At 41.3% G+C, this 27,547-nt stretch overlaps 1 protein-coding gene across 2 annotated transcripts; it reads right to left on the bottom strand.

Moving 5' to 3' along the window:
• Positions 1-679: 679 nt before the first annotated feature.
• On the bottom strand, positions 680-26,826 carry tie1 (tyrosine kinase with immunoglobulin-like and EGF-like domains 1). Of its 2 annotated transcripts, XM_061034404.1 has the most exons (24): positions 26,478-26,826; positions 24,904-25,200; positions 24,561-24,671; positions 24,260-24,415; positions 23,471-23,602; positions 21,311-21,451; positions 21,050-21,178; positions 20,236-20,381; positions 18,499-18,643; positions 18,177-18,335; positions 17,247-17,387; positions 15,636-15,938; positions 14,083-14,373; positions 11,942-12,135; positions 11,127-11,273; positions 10,973-11,036; positions 10,716-10,826; positions 7,661-7,851; positions 6,401-6,514; positions 5,940-6,010; positions 4,683-4,723; positions 3,460-3,556; positions 3,283-3,382; positions 680-2,994 (listed from the first exon to the last, which is right to left on the bottom strand). In XM_061034404.1, exons 1-24 carry the CDS (start codon positions 26,542-26,544, stop codon positions 2,923-2,925), a joined length of 3,420 nt encoding a protein of 1,139 aa, XP_060890387.1. In that variant the 5' UTR covers positions 26,545-26,826; the 3' UTR covers positions 680-2,922. The 2 variants fall into 2 exon arrangements, with proteins under 2 accessions (XP_060890387.1, XP_060890388.1); XM_061034405.1 differs by lacking the exon at positions 15,636-15,938 and having other exon boundaries at positions 26,478-26,825.
• Between the last annotated feature and the right edge of the window lie 721 nt (positions 26,827-27,547).

Below are 27,547 nucleotides of genomic sequence, written 5' to 3'. Positions count from 1 at the left end.
TAACCTGACCTCACAACCACTCCACTCCTACCATCAACCCGAAATTCTACACAATCTACACTCAGGAGCAGAAGCCAGGCCCTCGAGTAGACGGCGCTCCCCCCAACCTTCAGTGACGTGATCTGGCACTACTACCACCCAACGTCCCTGACGCCCAGCCAACACATCTGACTGTGTCGTCCCCAATACCACCACCGTACTCATTAATGCACGGCCTGCTCCGACCTCCATCTCAGCGACAAGGAAGTGTAGACAACAGGAACGCGAGGATTACAAAGGAGAAATCCTTCCTGCGTCTTTATCCCACATGCTCTTCTGTAAAGCATCCCTGAATAATACTTGTTATGAATTGGTGCTATACAAATCATGATTGGTTGATTGAATTGTTTTCTTGTTACCTGTTCATTGACCTGACCCGACTGACTTTTTGTTTTTTTACATTTAATGTACATAGTCATAAAACTTCAATCTACATATACGTAGTAGACTTCAGATGCCTTACAGATTGATAATGGAATTGGACATTGGTTTTTCACGTGTATCAAATGATATCTAAAGGTTAACGATACAGGATCTGATACTATAGATAATAATCTCTGTAAAGTCTGCACAATCTGTATCACTGAAAAGGAAGTTTTTATCTTTAAAACTTGACACAAAAGTATGTAAGTAGATCAACTAGTTGTGTTGATGATTCCAGTTAGTCCACAACATTTTTATTCAAGGCACTAGTTAATAAAAAGGCACACTTTACATTCTTATACAGTGGGTATAATACTATACATTGCATTGGGGGGGTGTCCACTCATTTGCACTTCTTGCAACTTTAAGGTTAAAAAAAGTCTTCAAAGCGACTAACCTTAAACTGGTCTTATTTGTTTCCAATAGAACTAATGACTGCACAGGCTCCTTGAGAAGTTGCTGCAAACTAACATTAAAAACTGTCAGAACCACCAACGTGCTCCAAAGCATTCAAAGGTTGAACACATGTTTGGGGGAAAAATGATCTAAATTGACTGTAGATATCAAACTGTTATCTTTAGTCCATTCATCCATCCATTATCTTTACCGCTTTTTGGTCGTGGGGGGGGGGGGGGGCTGGAGCCGAGCCCAGCTCCCAGTCATTGAGCGATAAGCGGGGTACACCCTGGACTGTTCTCCAGTCAATGACAGGGTTACATATAGACAACAATCCACACTAACAATGAAACTTACAGGTATTTTAGAGTTACCAATTAACCTAATGATCTTGTTTTTGGACTGTGGGAGAAAGCCGGAGTACCCGGAGAGAACCCACTCATGCACGGGGGGGGGGGGGGAACATGCAGACTCCACGCAGAGAGGCTTCTGCCCGACAGGAATTTAGAACCAGGAACCTCCTCACCATGCAGTCCTCATCTATAGTCTGTAAAGATAAATGGGGAATCTCATCAAGGGCTTGGCAAGGGCGGCTTATAATCCTCTGAACTTGTCTGCAAAGTCAGAATCCACTGAGCACCTGTTGGTAACATCAACGTGTTGGCAGAGATGATATCAGTCTGTGGTCAGAACACTTTGCAAGAGGTGCCAAAATATTATGCTGACACGTTTCGCTTTGAAGATAAAATCCCGCACACTGTCTAACTTGTAAACATGGGAGGCGGCAGTAGCTCACTCAGGTTGTTACCGATGCGAACCATAATATGGAAGTTGGTCTGGTAACTGGAGAGGTGTCAGGGCACTTCTCGAGTACTGCCGAGGTGCACTTGAGCAAGGCACCGAACCCCTAACCGCTCTGGTGCGCCCCCCCCTGCGTCGCAGTGTGTCGCAGCCCCACTCTGACACCTCTCCACTAATGCATGTCCACAGATCCTGTTTGTGCATGTGTGTGAGAAGCATGTCTCTAAATAACAGAGTGTAAAACCAGAATTTCCCTCAGGGATTAATAAAGTATATCAAATTTTAAAAAATACAAATCATTGGTTGTGGTTGGGGAAATGTTTTGGAACTTCATTCATGCCACTGAAAACGCAAATGGAACAGCTGCTTGTTGTGGTGACGAGTCTAGTTAGGGCATAAAACCTTCATTCAAGGAGCCAGCTGATACAAAACACATTCTCATATGTTGGATATTTTACCATACATTGCATCAGGCTGCATAGTGTTATATGTCAACTATAATGTCGATAACAAGTAGACTGGTTGTGCACCTGCCCTGTAATCACAGCACATTCAAAAAGCTACTCCAGTGATGGAGCTGTACAGGAAAAGACATCGAGTATCTACAATGGTTAGTTTCATATCAGTCTGCATTTACAATCAATTAGGAGGTTTTTATACATCTTTTTATAGAAACATACAGTAGTAGCTACATTTGCTTGGCAGTGATAGGCTAACAGTCAAAGACACAGGTAGCATGAAAAACTTTGGTCGTAAGTGCTACATTGTTTCTGAGAACTTGTTTGTGATCCACGCTGTGTCCTTTAAAATGTGTCCTTCATGAAAAGATTTCTTTCTCCATTCAGAGCAATGGAGAGAAAATAAAGTCCAGCTTTGATACCCCACAGACCCTGTGGTGGTTCAGCAAGTCACGTAGCTCCTTATTTGCCGCTTACCCTCAACACTCGGACAAAAAAAGGGTTTGAGCGTTGTAGCTTTTGCAACTGCAGAAGGTACAATGTCATGTCCTTTTTTTTTTTTTTTTTACTGCGACTGATTTGTACAGTGATTTCCCAAAAGAGGGCCCAGCCGTACTCCTCGTCTCGAATCAAATCCACACAGTGTCCTTTCACAGTCCTCCATTTATAACTGGGTGACTCTGGTGGAACGTCGGGTCCTCCTGTCTTGACGCTGAGCGGCGGGGTGGCGGCAGTAACGTGGCGACCATCCTCTGGGCCTCCTCTTGGGGCTACGTGGCATGCGAGGGTCTGGGGGGGCTGGTAGTCAGGCCTCCTCGGCGGTGGCGTCTATCCCGGCGTAGGTGAAGTTCTCAAAGAGAGCCATGTTCACATAAGCCTGGGAGACGGGTAGAAGCTTGAGATGAGTGCAACACTAATAGCTTTGCAATAGCATATCGTACACTTGATGAGAGAAAACTACAGAAGGGGAAAAAAACTGTCGCTAAATTGCAGCAAACCAACTATTTTCTAGTAGTTTAGTGTGAATTGAATTGATAAGTAACTCATTAAGAAATTTAAATTTAAAAGAAATACAAATTTCTTGGACATCTTGGAGTTATGATTAGTTGATAGGGCTTTATTTTGTTCTTCCATTTCTGATAAAACTGTGTAAAGGCAGCATTACCTTCCTGGCCTCCTGCATCCTGTTGAGCTGCACGGAGATTTGAGAGAACGGGGGTCTCTCGTAGGGCCGATCCCTCCAGCACTGCTTCATCAGCTCATAGCTGTAAAAGGAGAGAGAAGTATGAATGAATATGTCGACATAAGGACAGAAAAGGGCAAAAGAAGGCGGAATACTTACACCTCATCATCACAGTTTTTAGGTTTCTCCATCCTGAAGCCTTGAGGCAGTTTTTCATAAAGCTCAGCGCACGTCATCCCGCAGTATGGTGTGCCACCTGAGAAAAATGTGTTTATGATTAGTATGGTGATTTAAGTCAAGAATTATAAATCATCAACATCATGAATCAAACACAACACAAGGTTAATATGACTGCAAAAACAAATTGTATTCCTGGGTTTCTAAGTGTCGTTCATTAGCACTTTGAATTAAGGATGTTGTTGATCTTCTGCAGGCCTGTCAGCTGGCGTTTAAGTCTTTACAATATCTCAGAGACTAAATCTGTACCTCACCAATCATCAAACCAAATCCCAATTGTGTATAAGTCCAGAACCTGTCAGTTAAAAAATGTGTTTTCCAAGGGTATTCATCCACTGGTTTACACCAAAATGTCTCAAGAAACATATTTGGATAGTGTAGGCTAGCTAATTGTTTCCAACATCTGTGCATGTGAACTACCTCCCAGTTTCTTTTAATACCGACGGGACAGCTGATTGGTAACCTTTCACATGAGAGGCGGCCATCTTGTTTGTTTACAAAAAGGCCATCATATGAAAGCTGCGTCCCACATCAGGGCCGGTACCCTTCAAAGGAACCAGCCTTCCTACTTTGTGTCGACTGTTCAGGTTGAACTATGTCACCAGCTGTTCCCGCCCAACCATCCTGTCGCCTAGCAACAACCCGACAGCTGCACCAGAACTAGCAGAACAGAACTATTATTTTAAAGATTATTTGATGTTTCAAGTCACATTAGAATGTCTACTTTGTGGATGGAGTTGAAACCGCTAAGTTACATTTAAATGTGTTCATTTAATAGAAAGCCGCCGTCTTTTTTTGAATTTGTCTACAATAAATCTCGGGATACGTCGGGCCACGAAGGATGCAACGTATACATCTTTGGTAGCCTAAGAAAAGTAAGACGCATTTATGGGACTCATTTGAAGGAGCCTTCGAATCAAACAGCCTTTGATGCGTCGCTGTGACATAATCCGTAAAGAAGCAGTTGTGATTGGCCCGACTGATTCGGCTCATTAAGCCCTCAGTCTGAACATGCTTGCAGATTTCACCTGGATCTCTAACAAGTACAACTGTTCTCAGTGTTAAACGTTTATGTAAACTGATGTAAATAGGAGTCGAAGCTGTGAGAACAAATTTGTTTAATGTCACACTTTGAGTTGACTTACCTAAGCTTACAATTTCCCAAAGCAGAACACCAAAAGACCACCTGTGGGAGAAGATGCAAGACAACAAAAGTTAGCAAAGTACAGAATGACTATAAGTGTCGTATTAAAAACATGACGTGATTACTGCCTAAAAGCCATTTCGATCATATGTGGGTTAAAACGTTGCAAAGACACGATCATCATTTATACCTGCCAACTATTTAGTTTTTCATTTTTACTGATCATCAATTTCACTTGATGCTCCCAGAAACGTTTCTCTCTTACATTCATGCAATTAAAGCACAATTGATAGAATGATAAGTTTTGAATCAAGCATTTAGTGAAATTACCCACAAATGAATGCAGTTCATGTTAAGAGAAACAGAAATCTGTTGTGTGAAACACTTGGATTTTCTTGTTTTCATCACTGCTAAGAAAGAACAAAGTACTGAGTTCATTTGAAAGATGCAGCTGATCAAATCAGACTTTGACATCAATGCAAAGTCTTTGCAGTGTCAAAGTCTTAACGACATGGAATGTGTCAGGTCACAAAGCTGTGTGGTAGATCAAATGAGCAGACAAGTGTTGTTTGTGCCGTCTGCCTGTTGTGGTGTTTATCTAATCTCTTCTGTGCATCATGTCTCACACTGTCTCGGTTCTTGTTCCAGTCGCTTTCGTACATTTTGTTTCTCGTTGTTTACAACTTTCTCTGACCCAACAGGGTTCACACGTCTTCCGTTAGCTGTCCATCTTAACTTCTTGCAGCCTTTTGTATAAATAGGCGCTCCGTCTGACAGGCCGACCTCTGGGTCTGAGCGCGAAGTTGTACCCAGAGCTTCCTGGTTGTGCTTATCAGTTACACAGCACACTATTATCACTCCACCGGTGACAGGGGGATGATTTGTTGTTCTCTGTGGGAAGGCTTTAGTTTGTGTACCTTTTGCGAAACTTCGCTTGTGACTGAAACAACGTTAATACGGTTTTGTGATGCTAAAAAAACAATCATAGAAAGTTGTAGATGAGGGACTATTGATGAGCTGAATATCACAGGAAGTGTTTGTGAACCATTTAGCACATGGTCAGAAATGGTCAGAAGTCTGCCATGTCACTCGAAACGCCCCCCCAACAGTTCTGAGAAATATTTTGGTATCTTAAAGTAAATTACATTTTCACGTTTCAAATTTCCCACGCTCTATATTGTCTCAATTTAAGACAGTATAGAGCGTGGGAAACGTGGAAACATGCCAGTTGAACACATTAGTTGACAGCATAACTCACACGTCACTCTTGGTCGTATACACGCTGTAGTTCAGAGACTCAATGGCCATCCAGCGGACAGGAAGTCTCCCCTGAAATCAAAGTGACAGACTCATTAAAGAGAATAAAATGAAGCTTGAATACATATAACTGTTACATTGGTTTAATGCTGTTTCAGAAAGTGACTGGTTGTTACTGGAGTGCCACAAAATGACAGCTGTGTGTAGTTCACTGCTGTACTGTGTCTTCACACTGTGCTCTATTTGATAATATTTGACTATGACTGCCCCCTACAGGTCATCTCACTTATTATCCCCAAGTTGTGGACATGAAAACTGTATGTGAAAACATCCACTCTTCTCTTTGTGAAGTGAAAATACATGGGATACAAACTCTAAAGTAGCACCATCTGCTGGCTTAAATTAAGACATATCATCTGTAAAATAAATAAAAATGGTTCTGTGTATGATCTGAGCACTCACCATCGTCTTCTTGACGTAAACCTCCTCACCACGGGAGAGGCCGAAGTCTGCTATCTTTGCGACTAGGTTGTCCCCTACGAGCACATTCCTGGCTGCCAGATCCCTGTGGATGAACTGGTAACAAGACATAACGGGTGTTATTACTGGAAAAAGACTTTACACAGAAACATCAAAATTATGTGTTGCTTATGACTGTTTAATCAGATATTTTATTTATCAAGAATATTCTCTGTGAAAATGTTTTATGCTAGGTTAAATCCATTTACAGTTGGTTGTAATGTTAAGTCAAAAAGTTATTGATGATGTCACATCTTGACCCTGATGATACAAAAACTTAATCTAGCGTTTAAAAAGTCATCCAAAGTGTTCAAAAATATCCAGACTCTGAATATAAAAATGCCTTTGGTAATAAGACAATCTGACACTATTGCTCTTATATTAAGTTGTGACTTTAAATCAAGCTTAACGTCCTAATGATTGACAGCAATAGTGTAAAAAAAGGTTTCTATGAAATTAGTTGGCCGTTTGAATACTGTCATCTCCTATAAAGCACATCACTTACACACAGGCTTCGCTGCTTGTCAACAGGCAAGGCAGGAAACTGATTGGGGCCCCAGAGGGCTGATACATTTTTTTTTTTTTTTTTTAACGATTTATTTTTTGGGCATTTTTGTGCCTCCATTGGAGAGATAGGACAGTGGACAGAGTTGGAAATCAGGGAGAGAGAGAGAGAGAGAGTGGGGAATGACATGCGGGAAAGGAGCCACAGGTTGGGCCCGAGTCGCCCGCTTGGGGGACTACAGCCTCCGTACAGGGGGCGTGCGCTCTAACCGCTGCGCCACCAGCGCCCCATGGCTGGTAAAATTTAAACAAAAGCGACGACCCATGAAGTGCACATTTTTCAATGACAGTAGGAAACCCCGCTAAGGGAACCCCATCTGACAGCATTAACTCTCATTGTCCTGCTGAACCCTGGTCAGAGGCCCCCCCAACTGAGTGTTGCCTTGGACCCCAACAGACTCTAGACCCTGCTTACACATTACTGGGGTCGGATTACGTAATAGTGTTATTATTCTGCTTAGAAATGTACACATTCTTTCATCACAATATTTGTTTTGAAGTTGGATTTAATTACAGTATGCACATGATGCAAATCCTCTTCTGAAAGACTCCGCTTCACAACAAAGTCACAAACAACCAGCCATCCACACACACACACACACACACACACACACACTCTCTGCTTCTTTCCTCGTTCACCTGTTTGTCACTCAGGTAGTGCATCCCTGTTGCCACGTCAACAGCGAACTGCAGGAGCTGCTGGGAGGTGAGCGTGGAGGCCGTGCCGTGCTCCTTTGCAAAGGCGGGATCGGTCTCTAACACTCGGCTCTTCCTCAGGAAGTCGAGCAGGTTACCGAAGGGAGCGTATTCGATGGCTATGTACAGGTAGCCTGGAGAAAAAGAGATAAACAGAGTGTGCGGTTTCATCTGTTAATAAGTGTGTTATAGATAGATCCCAAAGAACTAGGTCACAGGTTTCCTGGCTCATCAGGAGCTATTGACTGCACCTGTGATGTTTTCCCTCAGCTGAAGGCTGATGACAATCAGCTGGGGCTGGGAGGCTATAAAGAGAGGCTTTGGTTTCCCTGTGAAGTCGGTTGTGTGTCTCCGGAGAGTCAACACCATCAGTTGGCTTTCTGTGTTTTCTTTTTGAGTTAAACTCTCAGTTTTGTGTGAGTGAAAACACATTTCATTAATTTGTGACTCCTTCCATTACAACTCTGTTCACTGACTCCATCTTCTCTTTTGTTTTGGCTCCCATTTATGTTTCATTTCATTTCATTTTGATAGACTCAGTAGGTGGCAGTGGGGGGCTATGTGCCTTCTGCCACCTTTAAGAAACCAAAGGCCGACTTATGTGGTACCTTTTGTAACAAGTGCAGTGTTTTGTTAGATCCTCCACTCATAACTCCTGTCATTCAGATTTAGTTTTCTCAGGTGGAAGTAACAAATGTGCAGAAAGACCCATACATATCCTTTACTTATGATGTTATAATCTCATGGTGACGACGAGGGTTCAGGTCACTGTTATGAACTTTGTATCTGCACCAGTAGTAAGCAGCTCAGCCAGACTCTTCACTATGTCTTCCTCTCCTCAAGAAAGTTTGACCGTGGGTCAGTTGGACATCAGGAGTGAGAGGTTTCGCCCCTGACATCTTAATATCCACAATATGTACTTCCTCCTCCCGTTCTGCAGTTTGAAGCTGAATTCCTCCCGAACACGCCTTAATCCTTCACAGTGTTGATTTCAGGAGCTTGAATTTGTTCCCGATTTCTCTATGAGAGTAAAAAGCTGAAAAACATCGGCGTATATGCTGCCCTATTTCTGGACGGATGCAGAATAGATCCAAATAATGAAACTGTGCAAGAAGCAAAAATTAAACGAAAACTCCCTAAATTCCAAAAACACTAGTTGAGTAAGACTTGTGAAAGCTAGCGTCCTGCGCTGTGAAGCAATAAACATTTGAAAAGCTTTTCCCTCTCGCAGCACGGGGACAACACACACAGGTTGTGCTGTGTGCCAAAGTAATATTACTCTCTACATATAAGCCTTTCTTCTTTTTCTCCTTCCCTCTTGTTATCCGTCTTTACCTTCAGTCTGATTTTATATACCTCCACTTTTACCCATAGACATCATTAATTCCTCCCTCCTTCCTTCCTTCATTTCTTTCTTTCTTTCCACCTTGCACCCTTCATTGCTTCCTTCCTACTTTCCTTCCTTCCTTCCTTCCTTCCTTCATTTCTATCTTTGAAGCATGGAAGCAGATTCTATAGGATGTCGATGTTTTAGCTCGGCTGCTTGAACAACTGAGTCCCAGATATGACTCATAGATGGCTCTATTTTAATCCAAAATGTTGAGCTTTGTAAATTGTACTTTGTGTCTCTCTTTTTATTTCCATCTGTAACTTTGTGTTTTTGCTGCTGCCTGTCTCGGCCAGGTCTCCCTTGAAAAATAGGTTTTTAATCTCAATGGGACCAACCTGGTTAAATAAATAAATAAAATAAATCTTTCTTTCTTTCTTCCCTCCTTGCATCCTTCATTGCTTCCTTCCTTCCCTGTTGTCTTATTCAACAGTTTTACATATCAGTTTGACTTCTTCCACTAAAGTTGAGACAAGTTTGTTTGAGTGAGAGTCAGGTTACAGTATACATATATTATAATATGTTATAGTAGATTAGAGAAGTGACCCTGAGTGAAACAACAGATGTAAACACAGAGTGAATATTTTCATGCTATCTGAAAGTGAAACCGCTGCAGAGACACGTAACTACTCCGAGGTTTTCATTTCAAGGCAGATTTGCTTTTGTAATGTCCTCACTGTGTACTTTCCATAGTAGACTTCCCCCTTGTATATGCCATCAATCTCTGATCAAACAAAAGTCATTCAGTTGTTTAATGTAGAGGCAGTCGGATAAAGCTGCAGGAAACTGATACTCTATGTTCAGAACCGGTGCCAAGGAAACCTTACACAAACACATAAAGACATGTGCATGTGAGCCACTTGGACTAATCAAACAAATGTGTCTGGCAGGCCAAGATTATTTAGATTGGACAGACTCTCGTGCTTTGCAGGTGCAGAGGACAGAAGATCAGATGGGAGCGTCTGTTTGGATGTCTCTTTTTCTGTCAGAGCCCCCAGACTTTGGAAACGCCTGCCAGAGGAGATCAGACTTACAGAATCAGTCCCTATGTTTGTTTCTCTACATTAAGAAACTCTTTACTTTTACTCTGTGATTTTATTTCATTTTATTGTACTTGCATTTCTAATCTTCAATTCTGTCCGTCTGTTTGCTTTTATTACTGCGTCACTTTTATCACCTGTATTGAAAAGTGTTAAGACAGGACTTTATTCAAAGGCCACCAATTACTAGATTCTGCTGTACACACTTCAGTATTTTCTGCATTTGTATACAGTGCATTACTCTGGATATATTTTTTGCATGTTCTGTAAATTTTGTCCAGCAGAATCTAAAATTGCACTTGTGTCCACCAAACCCAATATCTGAATATATGACACAGGAACATATAACATATAAGGCCTTGATTTAAAAAAAAAAAGGTCATTAAGTTAAGGTAAAATACACACAGCCTTCTTAGTTTTGAAGTCCATAGTTTATATATTTGTATGACTTTTGGGCGCCTTTCCCTCCAAAAACATAATTATACATAATGGGCATCAGTGTTTCTTTAAAAGGCCAGAACTCAAAGGCACAGCAGTATCCACAGAAGGCCACTAGGTGTCGCTCACTCACCTCTGTTCTCACAGGCTCCTATCAGGTTGATGATATTGGGATGCTGGCCTAGTTTACACAGCACCTCCAGCTCCCCTGCAAAGTCTCTGTGGTCATTCTCTGAGGCGAACTCTGCAGGAAGATCAACACGCACAGCAGCGTTACGCAAAATGCAAGCTAAGCAGTGTCCCACTTTGAAATGAGATCATCTGATACAAGCACAGTCTCTCTGTGTGTGTGTGTGTGTGTGTGTGTGTGTGCTAACATCACTGTGTTACCTTTCAGCATCTTGATTGCTGCGCTCATTTTACTGCCGTCCTTCTTGATCATGGCTTTGATTACCTGGTGTAGAAACAGCTGTGAGCTCAACCCAGTGAATAAAAGGAATGAAGATAATATACAAAGAGAGAGGGAGAGAGAGAGAGTAAAAACCTGGCCAAAGTTGCCCTCTCCGATGACATCTTCAAACTTGATGTCTTCCCACTCCAGGATGGGATAGGTGAGGGGCTCTGGTGTTGGTTTGGGCCTCCGTGTCAGGGTCAGAGTTCCCGAGTTAAACTGCAGAATAGTCTCTTCACCCTGAGGGGAAAAACCGGCTCTTAGGATCGACTCAACAACAAACAGTTCAAAAGTTCAATACAGGAGCATTTACTCAAAACTGTTGACTGAATAAGAGAATTAGAAATAGCAACTGAGATGTCACCCATCGGTTTATCTCTTCTGAGGTCTGGAGTTCAGGATCCCCCCCATTTTTTTACCAATAGATTTGAAAAACTAATAATGATATCCTTTGTAACATCTCTATCCTGGTTGACAGAACGGCCATGGTAGCAACTTGCCCCACCCTTTTAAGTAGATTTATGTCTAAATGAGACCATCATGCTTTATTGACGAGGACTTCAATCTAATGATGGGTTTGGTAATTGTTGTGCGAGTCTGACATCAAGCGTTATTTTCACATTTTATTTCATACGTTGGACTTCTTTTTGGAACCAGTGGAGTCTCCCCCTGCTGGCTGTAAGACAGAAAGCCGGTTTAAGGCAGTTTGGATTTAGCTTCATCAACGGCTCAAATAAAGTCTTTGGACTGAAGTCAGGACTAAAAAGTATTCTTAAAGTGTTTGTGAGGGGCGTTTTAAAGGTGTCTTTGAGGCCCTTTGATGCAGAATATCCCCCCCCCCCCACATTTCCTGTTTCTCTTCAGCTGTCCTACCAGTACAGGTAAAACATTTCTTAGTGTGTCCTTACTGATCCAGACTGGTAGGTAAACGTGCGTCGACGGTTCAGCAGCGTCTTGCGGATGAAGAAAAGGGCCAACAGAGCGAGCAGGATGGTCACACAGGTGACTGTTACCGAGCCGACCACAGCCACCAACAGCTGGTAGCTGTCCCCATGAGGCTTGCCGGCCACACCCTGGGTGGTCGGGATTAGACTCTGAAAGCCTTTTTTTTTTTTTTTTTAAGGCAGAGAAGAAGAGATGGAAAGGGAGGACAGAGAGAGGGGGGGGGGGATGAAAGATGGAGAGAAGAAACAAGTATGGAGATGACGGTGATTTTCAGACACTGGACATAAATAAATACGCTGTCTATGAATGATGACTCTGAGTGAATCCCTGCCTCTGCGTGGGTGGTCCTGTGTTTAAACCCACCTTGGAAAAAGCCAAGTATTGGCCAAGAGTACAGTAATGAAGACATTTTCCAAAGGGAGTAACTTTTAGCTTGAAGGGAAAACAAATGAGTGTGCAAGAAACGATTCAACTTTGGAAATAGTTTTATATCAGTGCTGAACATTTTTCATCAGCCACTATGAACAAACTCCTTACTCCAGTAATCTGGAAATTCTGAACATTTTTGTCTGTTCTGTTGTTACCACGATGTACCAACTCACAGAGGAGCTTTTATAAATGTTATCCAGTCAGGGCCTAAATCTATTACAACTAAACATGTGGTGAATCTGAGCAAACAAACTCAACCTCATACATTCACACTTTCTGCTTTTGGATTGGTTGTTATTGTTACTATATGTATTCTTCATTGTTAGTTAAACCTATTGATGTGTTCATATTATTTACTGGATGTTAGCAGATTATTTGACAATGTTTAGGCGAAGGCTTCTAAAAGCTCTCACAGTTTCCTGCTTCTTCACATTATCCATCCATCCATTAGCTATTCTGCTTTTTCCCGTTTGGGGTCGCGATGGGCTGGAGCTGATCGCAGCTGTCATTGGGGGCGAGAGGCGGGGTTACACCCTGGACTGGTCACCTGTCAATCACAGGGCTGACATATAATAACCTGAGACTCACATTCATACCTACGGGCAATTTAGAGTCAACAGCTGATCTAACGATGTTTGGACTGTTGGAGGAAGCCGGAGTACCCGGAGAGAACCCACTGGGAGAACATGCATGCCTGGGTTCCTGCCACACGGGAATTCGTACCAGGAACCTTCTCTCAGTGAGGTGACGATGCTAACCTGCACCGTGCAGCCCCTTCTTCACATTATTCTTCCTATATTCAAACTTTGTTATTTGTGTATTTGTGCATAAATAGCTTTAAAGAGGTCATATTATGCCCATATATTTAATCTATGTACCTACTAAAGTATGTTCACAATAGCTGAAGTTCTTAAAGTATCTGTTTTCATGTTCTGCCGCTCCATGCACCGGCTCGCTTCTGACTCTCTCTCTCTAAGGCTCTGAAGTGCCCACGTTCAGAGTCCCCACGTGTGCCAAGTCTGATCTGATTGGTCGGCCTGTCGGCTCTGCCATAATTGGTCAGTCGCTCAGCACGGTTCTCGGAAATGTCCCGCCCCTTTTACCATATTGGGAATGCAGCCACTTTGGCTCCGAGGGGAGCAAAAACGTTAGCCCCTTAGCACTACTGTGCTACCGCAGGCTACGGCATATCGTGGGCGTGCTACAGAAGTTAACGGGCGTGCAACATGAGCTGCTGGGCTTGCCACAACGAGCCAATGGGCTTAGAGCAGTGATCTCACACTGACAAGACGTCACACTGGCAAATTTTTATCGAGGGGGGCTAGAACCGAGCGTTACATGCAGCTAATGCTACAGCTAACAGGAGGACGTAAGAGAAGCAGCGTTTCCGCGGACTTTGAATTTTTGCAAATAGATGTGCCTAAACACAGGACACTTGGAATCTATTGTGTCATCTATAGCTAACTTAAGGTTCAGTTAAAGGTGCACAGAAACAGCCAGAGGGTTTCTTTTTTACTTCTATACTTAGAGTTCATGTCAGAGCCTTTGCTTTTCTACTTTAACTTCAATAAAGAAGTTGAATAAGTATTTTACATGTTACAAACATCTGTACATGGCCTTGAGGTCAGACTGTCACCTCTGGATAAAGTTGAGCACATAACGACTTCCCACTTACCGTCTTCTTGTGTCATGGCCCGCACCGCCTTGCTCCACTCTCCGGGCACTTTGGAGGAAGCTCTCACTCTGAACTGGTAGAGCGTGCTGCCGTTGAGCGCCGTCACATCTTTAGACGTCTTGTTTCCGTCGTCCGTGTCCACCCAAGGGTGAGGGCTCCCCTGGCCCACCGGCTGGTACTCTATGGTGTACTTAATGATGCCTCCGTTGGGGTCCTCAGGGGCCTGCCACCTCACCTGGATGGCCGAGATGGACAGAGGCAGGGCCTGCACATTGCGTGGAGACGATGGACCTGAGACACAGAGGGATTTATTAAAGTTAGGGTCTTCCTTTATTCATGAAGAAAATCACTGCACCAGTCACACATTTATATAACTGTTGGTTCTCTAGTCATTTGTAGGCTGGAATTTGTTTCTGACTTTTGTATCTCCGTCGTTTGCAAACTAATCTGCATTATTTCTCAACAGCAAACCATCAGACGCTAAACAGACACGTCTGCTTTTAAGTTTGTGGGCAGGGAGAGAGAGGCAAGACACAACGAGCAAAAACCAATCCTTCACTTTTCCTGACGTTTTAAATCTTATCTCAAAAAGGTCTTATCATTAAATGTCTTTATCTTGTTTTTAAAACCACTGGAATTAAATACATGTCAGTCTTTCACCAGACTGCATCCTTTAAGAGTCTGCAGGGCGGATAATCTACTTATCCAAAGAAGTGGACATCAGGATTAGGAACTCAAAACATTTTTTAGAGGCCGTCTTTGGTGAGTATTACTTCTGCCCCATGGCTAGTGAGGGATTGTGCTAGATTTGTTTCACAGGAGTTGGTAGCTTCTTTTTTTTATTTTTGATAACATGTATTTTTATTTTGCACGAGGTTGTTGTCAGTGTTTCATAATCTGCTGTCAATGAATGCAGATAAACGAGCAATGTTGAAGCACAGCTAGTGATGCAACATCTTGATTTTTGAGTGTCTTTGCGTTTGAACTAATCTCGCTCACTTTCTGTCAAGAACGGTGAAATTTGATGGATACAACTTTAAATTCTATTTTGTTTGCAGAGGGGTTTGCTATTTCATATCTCTGAGCATCAAATAGTGTCTGCACAGACTGACATCATTTGACTTCATGCGATTAAAAGTACTTCAGATTTAAGATCCATACATGAACTCATTTTGAGCCTGAGTGTTCTGAAAACACGTCGACATCCGGTGTATTTTAATTTTAGGTTAAAAGTTGCACATTTTATTAAGTGAAGAAGGCACTGATGCCTCAAATAAGAGATTTAAAAATGTGTATGTTGCTGCTGTTTTACTTAGTCCATTCATGACAAATGGAACAACAAATCAAACTAAGCTTTTCAGGCTTTTCAAAGAAAAGGGGGGGAAGGAGAAGCTGTTTGGTGTTGAGTGTAATCCAGTTAAAATCCTTCAGGTGGATGTTTCGGTCTCTTTGAAGTGGAGAAGCTGCTCACTCATAAATAAAACTTGACATTATATGTTGCAGCATTTAGAAGGAGACTTCCTTGCGGCGTATAAACAGCAGTTTCTAGTTACCCTGGCTGCTGAGACGGAAGGTGTATGGTTTGGAGGGCGGCCCCAGGCTGCCACAGTTGATGAGGCGCACCACCACGGTGTAGTCTTTCTGGTACTCCATGTTGTGGAACTTTGTGGAGAGCACAGTGAGCAGGGTGGTCTCCTCCAGGAGTTTCTCTCTGTAGGGGGGCGGCCCGATGAGCTGCACTAAAAAGCCGCTGGCTGTGGCGGCGTTAACGCCGTTGTTGGGGGGCAGGCGCCAACGTACGGTGGCGTTTCGGCCTTCCACAGAGCTGACGTCAATCTCAGGCTGAGCTGTGGGCTCTGCAGCGACAGAGAACACAGGATGAGCTGAGGGGACGGACGGCTCCTTGTGATTTTCTCTTATTAGCTAAACTGCTAAAACTTCCTCCAGTGACAGATAAAGGTTTTTGATGTTTTTTTTGTTTATTTTTTTTCAAATGTATGTTTTAATTGGCTCTAGTTCAGATGATAAGACTGTTTGCTGACACCATGAATGAGCTATACCTAAAAATCCTCCCCCTTGTCCTGTTCTGAATACAACCATCCAGATGCTTTTGTTCCCTTCACAGTCCAGAAAAATGCAGTTCAAACAGGGCTCTGAATAAGTATGCTGGTCTGTTCCCAAAGCATTTACTACACGATAAATCTTAGCATGCTTCAGGTATATAGTCTACTTAACTAGGGGATAGACACGAAGTCGAGTACACACAAAAAAACAGTATGCACACCCCGCTCAAAGCTGGACAAACTGAAAAAGGATTCTAGTAATTGCAGAGGAATAGCTTTTGGATAACCTTTGATAGTCAAAAGAAAATGTGAAGGGTTTGAGTGTAAGTAAGAGGCCTGAGAAAATGTATGAATGGCCTGAATGCTGTTGTCTACTTTCAGCAGGAGAGAGTTAATTATCGTTTTCCATTCTGAATAAAACTTTACACTCCATCAGTGGTCAGGAAATACACATTTACTACCCTCCTCAAGAAGGGTTTCTGCTAGTTCAGGAGACAAACTATCCCTTGTTACAAATAAAATCAGTTCCGCCGTACAACATGGACCTCACCACACATTGCCAAAGAGTCATATTTAATAAACCTCGGTGCTATGATGCTCCAATTTCAGTTATTTCCATCATTTTTTCTGGACTCACATTTGATATGCTCTCTCCCTCTGCACCACAATCGATGGGAAATAAAAAAGACCAGATTCCTTCGATTCAATGCAGGTTCTTGCAAAAGTTAATGAATTCTCTGATTTCTCGATGACTGATGACAAATGTTTATTTTCATTTGATCCCCTCAGGGTCTTCATTTTATCTAAGAGAAGTCTTCAGAGATAATTAATCTTTCTATATTTGCCTCGGACGTGAGCCGGCAGGACAGTTAAGCTCACTGGGGAGAAGATAACTGGCTCCTTTCAGCCTGGGAAAAACACAGCTCAGCAAAAATAAGGACAATTTTCTTTTATTTTCAACCAGCCAGTAGATAATTATTCTCTCTTAAGTTCAGTAGACCTGATTGTGGACACTTTTTCCCAGGCTAAGTTTACAGATAGATGTTCTTATATAGTTTGTTATGAGATCATTCTGACTGAGCAGTTATTTCAGAGTCTTACCAGGACAGTCAGTCTCCATGATGGCCTCTGGCCCCGGGGCCCCCTCCCCTCCTATCCCAGGGCGACTCAGCTGCACACGGACACGGTAACGGGTCGAAGGCTCCAGGTTCATGAGCGTGATGGGCTCTTTGTCACTGTAAACTGAAAAAAGTAGACAAATAAAATACGGATAAATCACAGACTTTAAAATGGTTTTAGAGCAGCGACACGACTGAGCTTAAAAAACTGAAGTCCAGAGAAGACTTATAAATTCAAAGACGAAAAACCATTACGAAAATATGTAGGTGAGACATTTGTTTGTTTGTTTGTTGTTAAATTATGAGTAACTTGTGGAGAAAATGCCAAGCAATGAATTTAAGACGGATATGATGACGCTCCAGATCTTTTTTCTTTACCAACCTAAAGGAAACACTTTTCTTTTTGCTTATAGATAAAGTGTATTTAAATAAAATAGAAAAAAAACTGTATCCACCATATGAATTTAACTACTAGATTCAAAACTCAGGCTAATGTTGTAATGCCTTAAACCTGCATTTTGTGTAATGGCCAGCAGGGGGGGACTCGACTTGCTGCATGAAAAAGACTGTTTTTATAGAAGTCAAGAGAGCCATACTTTTTACTTGATTTAATAGCTAATAGCCCTGGCTACCTTTAGATTGACAAGTCGCTGTCATGATCTTATAATAATAGAGGTGTGGGGTTGTGTATGTGCCATTGAAATCTACCAAAAAAGCCAAACTTCAAGTATAAATAGTAGACCAGAAATTCAAAAATAAAATCCTAGAGACTATGACTTTCATTTCGTCAAAGTTTGATTTGATTTCAATATATTTGTTTCACTTTATTAATGTAGTTAAAACATTATAATCTAGTGAGAAACAATCTGCTTTTAATTTTTGTTTCCATTATAGATTTCTGAATAAATGTTACCGATGATGGAGGACCAGGAGTCTCCGTTCCCCACGGGTTTGTAGAGGAGCCGGGTGGAGACGATGGGGCCGTCTCCTCTGTGGGAGTCCACCGGCATCACCAGCAGCTGTTTACTCCTTGTTTCCAGCAGTTTGGGAGCCGTGGTGGGCACAGGGGGTTCTGAAGAGAGAAAGCAGCAACAGAGTCTCCAATTTAGATTTTTGCAAAAGTAACATCTCTTCCTCTGTTTATTATTCAAAAAAATGTTACTCAGATTGAAACTCGAACAAAACGAGATGGTTCATCTCAAGGGCGCTATCCATCAAGAGACAGAAACACGGACCTTTGATGGTGAGGTTGAACTTGCGGGAGTCGTGGCCTCCATTGGTGGACACCCTGCACTCCCACAATCCTCCTTGTTGAGCAGTCAGAGGGGGGATGTCAAACAGGGCTGTGCTCTTATTTGAGTCCATGACCGTGCGAGAAGCCTGCGAGTAAAATATAAAACACACAAAAAACAATAATGCTTCACAAAAACCACATCTTTATTTGTTGTACTTGTTTTTGCTGCTGCTTGGCGTTGTGATAAGAATGTCCACACTATGAGAAATCTCTTTGTTCCCCCGAGGGAAACGCTGCTATAGTTCTTTATCGGATTATTTGTATGATCAGGGAAACAGCACAGACGGAATAACACATAAATATGAGCATGTCGCTGTAAGGCAACATGTGCTAACAGCTGCAGTGTAGAGTGATACAGCCTTATCTGGTCAGGCCATTGTGTTGTGGACTTCCTCAGAGATTGGCTCAACCTTGTTATCATCAGATCGATCTTAAAGGGACAGTACAATAAGACTTCTTGATTCCATAGCTGATGCTGAACCACACTGCAATATTCATGAAGATCCACAAAATAGTCTGTAGATAATCACTTATTAGGTTCATGTGTTGTGTTTTTGGACCTGATGCCAGCTGTCATTGGACGAGCGGTGGGGCACACCCTGAACTGGTCACAAGTCAATGACAGGGCTGACATATAGAGACTAACAACCATTCACACTCGTATCTACAGACAATTTAGAGTCACAAAACAAGTTCATCTTTGGACAGTGGGAGTCAATGCATGCAGGGGGAGAACATGCAAACTCCACATAGAAAGGCCCCTGGCTGTGAGGCTACTGTGCACCACTGTGCAGCCCTTGCGACTCAATATGCTTGCATTTAAACTTTGATAATTTAATCCACAGCATAAAAAGAAAGATTAGGAAGGAATGATGTGCATTGGTGCATTGTGGGAGTTGTGTTTTATTGTACCACCATATATTTAGTGTGTATGATTTATTCTACAAAAGGCTGTGCATTTACATCCCACGGTGTGAGTGCAGCACATCGGTTTCATGTTTTGCAGTAAAACTATGTTTCAACTTTCAACTTTTTTGTCCCGAAGGGGAAGTTTGCTCTGCAGCCAGTAAAGCCATAAAACATAGAAAACATAGGCACATAGATTTGGTTACAAGAAACATTAAAAAAAAATACATAAAGAGTACATAAAGGGACAAGTGAGAGTAAAACTGTCCTAAAAAAAAACATCATCAGACATCAGCCGTGAAGAATAAAATGCTTGGGTCACTTTTTAGTCGTTTGATGGCCAGCATGATAAAATAAATGTTCAGCCTGTTGGTTTTGGCTTTAGGTAACCTGAATTAGGGTCACAGGAAATCTATTGGAAAAGTTGAGCATGAAGGGAACCAAACTAGATATGCATCAGCTCAGCAGTATTCAGTCCGATGTTATTCATGTTGGTACCCTCAGATTCGGTTGTCTCGGTTGTTGTTCAAATGCATTTAAGTCCTCTTGAGTGTCACTTAAAAGACATTTAATGTCAATGTGCCAAACTTTGTCTTATTGGTGACACATCATTAATTATGCGAAATTATTAACTAACCGTTTGATGCAAACTTAAGGCTACCAACCTTGAAGACCTCTGCGCTCTAACCCGTGTTTTCTGTTTCTTTCATATTAAGGCTGACTCTAAGTTATCTTGGCAGGAGTGCTGTAAGCAAATACTGTGATTTTCTACCTTGAGCACTGTACTGTCCAACTTTCTCAGCTCGATGCTGGTGTGGCTGGGCAGGGGGTTGCCTGTGGCGGAGCAGGAGATCTTGGGGCTGGAGTTCAGATTCCACTCCAAATTACTATCCAAATCCAGGATCTGTGGAGCCCGGTCTGAGGCAGAAGAAATGAACAGAGCACAGAGAACAAATAACATGGATATTTACACAGGAAATTGATGTGGCAGCAGAAAACCAATGACGTAGAAATACCGTTGGATGAAATAAATTCCTTCTTTTTTTTTTGTGCAGAAGTGACTTTCAAAACTTGTTCATGGCTACTTGATACCTCATTTCACCAAATCCCAACCTGATTAACTTGTCCACATTTCTGAAGATGAAGGTTTTTAACTCAAACCATTAGTCAGATTAGGAATCAAAATCCCCTTCTAATTATGTCTGATGTTTAACTTGCGTGAAGAATCCTGCAAACTGTTAAGAGTCTCAAGGATTATGAGCAACTTAATTGCCGAACAATTTACCAAACAAGCTCACCTCATCAGGGTTTGAAAGGGGTTTAACCAAAAACTAATGAGGCCATCTTATCTGGTAAAACAGATGAATTAAACTGCATATGATCTACCTTTTTTTTAAAACTATTTTATGCTAGCTAGTGATGAGAAAGATTGAGCAGATGAGTTTGGTAAGGGGGATGATGATATTGATGGAAAGGGACTTTTATGAGTATACAGTTTATTGGGTGCCAATTAATTCAATCACACAGAGCAGGAAGAGTTAAGAACAGAGTAAAAAAACAGGCCGTTAAGATGTGAAGATACCTACCAGACTTCTCACAGTTCTGTCCTCTCCACCCTGTGGGACACTGACATCCACTGAAACGGTTGCAGACTCCTCCATTCTGGCATTTACAGGTCAGAGTGCAGTCCGGTCCATACATGTCACCATGGCAGGCTGTCAAAAGATTACAGACAACGGGACATTTTGCTAAACAGTACGACACACATAAGAGTAAAACCATTTGACTGTATTTTACTGAATATAGCAGAAACTACAGGGACTAATTTAAGGTGATGTGGAGCTCACCTTTCTCACAGCGGTTCCCAAACCAGCCGCTGGCGCAGGAGCAGCCATAAGGGTCTGGTAAACAGAAGCGAAGCCCCTTACAATTCATCTCGGAGCCACATGACTCCTGGCAGTTTCGGCCAAACATTCCTTCCCTGCAGGCTGCACGAAAGAAAGAGAAAGACAAATTCACAAATGTGTTTATTTAAATTCCTTGGGTTTTGGTGTATCATTCTTCAACCTTCATTGCAAAACAACATGAAAGACAGAAACTGGTTTGCCCGTGGACTCATGAGTAACCAGTCTTTTTTTTAAAATTGAAAGCAAAACAAGCTCGCATTTTCTAAACCAAATAAGTAAAACCTTCCCTACTGACAATATATCAAACAGAGGTGTTGCTACATATCGTCCTCAAATACTGTGAAGATGAGAAATCCCCATATGGTGGCCGTAAACCCTTGATGTCACTTTCAGGTTTGTAGGTCAAAATGTCATAATGATTTGGTAGGCTATTGCTGTGTTTCTGTTTGACAAATTGTATCAATGACGAAAAAAGACAAAGAGTTTTCATTTCATTGCTTCCAGTTTGATAAGCCATTGAAAACACTGAATAGTAAATAGGTCATATTGGGACTTACACAACAGCTTATTTTAGCAAACATTTCCTGGCTAACATGGACGTTTAATAGTATTACATATACCCGTAGGAGATACATACAATCCAAGCTAATGGATATGTTAGCTAGCACACGGTAAGTTTAGCTAGCACAAAGCACAACTGAAGTTGAGTGTGTTGAGTCCCTCAAGCTAACGGGGATGTAAACTTGCTAACAATAATGTTGACATTAATGTTAGCAAGGAACTATGTTAGCTGTAGTGACTTAGCGACTGGTACCTAAATGAGTTATCGTATATAATAATTCAACTAGATGTACAGCCTGATGTCCCTAAATTGTATTTGAACTGTATTGCTGATGAGTCATGAGCGACCAGTCAGATTGTCATTTATATAATCTGAGTAACCCAAAGTACAGCCGTGAAAACACAATGATAGCATTTGAGATTCCCAATCCAAGCATGATGTGTGGATACAGTGGCAGTATTAGTAATGTAAAGTCTACCTTCCACAACATGTAGTCTTATCCCCTTACAGTCAGTGCTGACGGCTCTACACACATGTATTCGCCCAATGCCGGAGTCAAAAAATGTCCCCAAACACAAAGCCAATTAAACACATGACCATGGCTTGTTTTGACCCAATGATTATGTTATATCTTATATAATTAATGTGAGATGACACATGATACATAACCTTCATCTGCAAAACCAATGACAATGACAACTATTCCAATAAGCACCAAATGTGCTTTGTGTTTAGTCCTCACAAGACAGTGTTGGCATAGATAGATAGATAGATAGATAGATAGATACTTTATTGATCCCGAGGGAAATTCAAAGCATCCAGTAGCATGTTACAAAGACGTACATGACATGAAACATTTGTTACAAATTAAACCATAAACCCCCTCCCATACATATATTAACCTGAAAACAGATTTAAAGAATACCTCTAGATGAATCAAACTTAAACTGTGCAATTAAAAATAGATTTATACAAGAAATGTACATAACCCGTGCAGGGATAAAACATACATGTGCGATCTAAACAAGAATCTATAAACAGTTGAGGAAAAAATCTGTAATTAGACCTGAGTATAAAAAATAAAATTAAAAAAGTGTTGACCTTCTGAAGTTGTGTTGTTGATATGTGTACAGCAATGTTTAAAAAGCAGATAGTGCAAAATTATCAAATAAGCTATTTAAGTAATTGAGGTAATCATTAAAGTGTCCAACTAGAGGCTGACTCTTGGGACAGCTGTGCGGATGGGAAATGGAAAAAGAAAGATTTAGTCCAAGTGGGTGCATATAACTAAAACTCATATTGTGCGCATGGTTAACATCACACCTGAAAATCCCCAACATGCTGTCAGGATTATTTTGGTCAAGTTAGAATAGTGACTGTGGCACTTAGCTTAACTCACTGCCGCTCCAAAGTACAGCCTCAGAGTGTTGTTAGCAGTGCTGTTTATGTTCAGGACTGATGTATTTCCAATCTCGTTGGACTGCTGTATGACTTTAATACAGCTCGTAAATGAATGTGGTCAGGTAACCTGTACCAACCTGTCTCACAGCGTGTTCCCATGAACCCTGGAGGGCAGATACAGTCTCCATCAACGTCATGACACATTCCGCCATTCAGACACTCTGGACAGTCTCTGTCACATGCAGGACCCCACCTCTTATTAGGACAGTCTGCAGGAAATACAAGTTTACGTCCTTAGATCACAAATTCATAGGTGCATAATTCACAACATGTTATGTCCTCCTTGAATCAGAGAACAGTTTGGTGAACTTTTCAAGGAAAAACCCTTCAGTCTATTGATCCCCATACACAAAATAATATCAGTTACATGATATATCATATCGGAAGTTTTATTTATGACAGTGTTTTAAGCACAGACTGCCCGATTACCTTAAAATGCATGAGTCATGTTTTTATAAAATAAGCTCTGAATAGACATTTTATTCTTTATTGCTGTTGTTTGTTTTGCTGTTCTAAGAAAAAGCTACCAGTTAGAGGTATATAAAGGCAAGCCTGCAGCCAGTTCGCTAATGTGGCGTAAAGATTGGTAACAGCTGCACTGGCCATAGCTCCGTCCAAATAAAATAAATCAATCAAAATGCTCAGTTAAAGCTCTTTAAATAACAGGTTTGACTTGTGTAATCCAAACAGGGATGGTATTGATTTTATTGGCTTTTTTTTTTTTTTTAAATCTTTTTTTGCTTTTAATTGCTACCCTCTACCTTCTTTGACAAATGTATCCATAGCTTCTCTATTGGTGTCTGTATCTTGGCAGCACTGTCAATGAAGGTTTTTTTTCCTCCTCAGTGTGTCAGGGTCCAACAAACCTCTTACTATGAGCCTCATCCAGGCGCCATGAAGAGGACTGGCGCCCACATAGCTGGCGCTGTAGATGCCCTGATTGGCAAAAGCTGCGTTCTCCACCGTCAGTACAGCTGTGCGGTTTATCATATCGTTCCAGTGAGTCATGTAATAGTAGTTTCCTAGGCAAAAGACCAAAAAAAAAAAAAAAAAAAAGAGTGATGACTATGGCGTTGTTTCAAATGTGTCAAAAAGTATTCTGGATGGTTGTCACGAATTGGGCGCTGGTTTCTTAAATGTGAGTTAAAGTTGTGTTTGCCGTCTCACCGTTGTACTTCCATGTCACGTCTCTGTTTTGAGAGCTGAGCAGCGTCATGCTGAGGTGAATGGTCTCCCCTTTGTTAGCAGTCATTGTAAGGTGAGTTGGGATAAAACTTGCTGCAAAAAAAAAAAAACATTAGATAAACGGGGGTTATTCTCAAAAGATGACACTACATCCAAACAGGATTCACAAGAAAACTGTAGAGTATAAATAGTTCATGCTTCAGGGATCAAGATATCTTCCCAGAGGTTTTTTTTTTTTTTTTTACAGCACTACCAAACAAACGAGAGAAAGAAACACTTAGTAGTAAGCTGGTGGTTGTATATGTTATATGGAGTCTAAACCAACATCCGCCGATGTTGTTGATCATTGTGACCGTCTCCAGCGGGGGGACTTCCTGAGTGGATTCACAGTAGAAGATACCGATATGATCCAGGTCACGGAAGCCTTTGGCCACGGCCTCCCTGTTCCTGGGTTTATTCACTTTAAAGTTTGGTTCTTTGGGGAATACGAGGATCCTGTTGTCTCTCTTGATGTCCAGCTCCACCTGGGCAGGGCTGCGCTCCCCGTTGATGCACGAGATGGAGAAGTGATTGACGTTTGTCACCTCCGCTGTGGAGATCATGGTCAGGTCGATCACAGCGTCTGTAGGAGAGGACTTAAGGAGGTTATGGAAATCCCAGGAGCTTCACTTGATTATCAAACTTGAACAAAGGTTTTTTTTCCCCCGTTCATTTTCAAAGTTCATTGCCAAATCAACCATTTAAGAATAAAAGAAGTAACTGGATATCTTTGGGTATTTGTCAGCACATTCAAGAAGTTGATCTCTTACTTACAAATTTTGTGATGGAATCTGCTGTGAGTATTTGGAATAAACATAATATGTTCTTTAACTTTTATCATTGTGGATTTCTTCTTAATGTTACAAAAGAATAATGAATGGTCTCAAAATGTGGTAACATCTGTCTCAACCGTTCTACCTCATCCTGTTCAACTCCAAGCTTTTATTAAATATCTGGTTTAGGTTTAATATAAATGTTTTACTTTCTGTTTTACTGTTTCCAAAAGTTATATTAGCTCCATGTGGGAAATATATTAGTGAGTAAATCATCAGAAACTGGGCACATATTTGTGTTACAGTTGTACAAGTAAGGGTTAGAATAAAATCATTGTAAACAACTTTTTTAAACACATACTGTTTGTTATCTGATATTGTTGTTTAGGTTCCTACTTTATATTATTAACATGTTAAATAAAATACATCAATCAATCAATCAATCCCTTTAATGGAAACGATACCAAATGACTTCAACTCTATTTCTTCAAACACCTGACTACAGTTTACATAAATTTGTGCTCCAGCCCAGCTGAACACATGAAGTAAAGTTCATAATCAGAAACATAGTTAGTCAACCATAAGGATTTGTTACTGCCAAAGATCAAGAGTACACCTTCAATCTCAAAATGGACTTTAATAAAAGTTACTCTCCGTCATAAAACATCTTACACACTGACACCAGAGACGGAGGTTGATAAAGTGGCAACATCAGTCCATCTTTCACAATAATTTTGGTTAAAGAAAACACCTTAGGAATGAAGTTATTTCAAAAAAACTTGCGAAACCATGTGTTGTTTGTCCAGGATTCCTTCTCGCAGGAATTTAAGCCCCCAGAACCTCAGAACAATGGCAGGAAACATGGATGAGCTCCTTTTCCCCAATGATTCAGAAATCTATACTCTACAGTCAGAGGGTTTTTCATGACTTTAACAAAGTGCGAGTTATAAATAAAGAACATTACAATGAAAAAGGAAACATTATCTTCCTAAAAAGAAGACAGCACTTATTGAAAGTCTAGATTTACTTTGAATATCTTGCTCCGTTTAAGAGTTACCCAAACAACCTTAAAAACTTTTGTTCTTACCTGATAAGTCAAGGAAGAGCAAAACAAACACCCAAAAAATCCTCATGACTTGTATATTCCTCATCATATCGATATCCAAAAAATATCGCCGCTAAATGGATTTCGAGGAAGAGTTGTATACATCCAAAACGGTGACGCTGCGTCACGACGAGTGGTGCGCTTTTTTACGCATAACTTAGCGAACCGTCCCAGAGCTCCGGGTCAGGTGTGAAATCTCGTCGGTAAGAAAACTAAAGAAGCCCTGTTAAACTCGCAGAGGTGGATTCACGGTTCGTCACACTAACCACAGAGTTGGATCTCAGCTTTCTCTGGGTGGGAAAGGAAGGAAGAGCGTCATCAGACAGCGGAGGACTGCTGGCGCTTCAAACCTCCCCGATCATGATTGATCTATTTATGAGTTTAAACTTTGTCACTATTGGCTACAACTGAAATGCAAACCACTTTGCTCGTGTTTTGGTTTCATTAGACTATAATGCGAGGTTTTGTAGTTGTATATCTTAAGTTGTAGCTGTGACATAACTAAGTTATCACTTTACTCTTCCAACTTTTTTTTTTATTCTTGCACAGTATTTCCTTTATTGTCAACTGTTGAAACTGTCAAAGGAATATTGTTTGGCTATATGTTTTGTGTACTGGAAACTTCTCTCTGAGCATATTTGGCATAGATTGCCACATGTTAATATTTGTGGAGAGTTAAAGATGCCTTTCTCGAAACCAAAACATTGTAACTACCCATACTTGACATGCACGCCAAGACCTATGCATGCTCACTACTTTTGATTGTTGCCTCTATTTTCATTGTTTTACACTTAACATCAGCAGTATTGTGTTTTGCCAAATGCATGCAGCTTTGTTCTTTCACTTCAATAAGTTTGTTACAACCCCTCAGCTCTTGTGCTCATGCAGCCTCCCTTTAACCCTCACAATCAGTCAGCTTCAGGAAATGATGAACAATATGCTTGTTGTGTCTATTCTGCCCACATCTTTAAGCGCTGCACTGTCACACTTTCAAACAACAACACAAGCCTTTTTTTTTTTTTTTTTTCGTATTTTCTCTGAAAAAAAACAAA

The sequence above is a fragment of the Labrus mixtus genome, chromosome 3 (assembly GCF_963584025.1).
Source record: "Labrus mixtus chromosome 3, fLabMix1.1, whole genome shotgun sequence".
Taxonomy (NCBI): domain Eukaryota; kingdom Metazoa; phylum Chordata; class Actinopteri; order Labriformes; family Labridae; genus Labrus; species Labrus mixtus.
This window is presented reverse-complemented; position numbering and strand designations above follow the sequence as displayed.

Coding starts and splice junctions, on each gene's coding strand:
- tie1 (XM_061034404.1), bottom strand. CDS start 26,544: ATGATGAGGAATATACAAGTCATGAGGATTTTTTGGGTGTTTGTTTTG. Junction 15,939..17,246: donor CATGGAGACTGACTGTCCTG/GTAAGACTCTGA, acceptor CTGTCGCTGCAG/AGCCCACAGCTCAGCCTGAG. Junction 3,557..4,682: donor TTGGGAAATTGTAAGCTTAG/GTAAGTCAACTC, acceptor CATTTTTCTCAG/GTGGCACACCATACTGCGGG.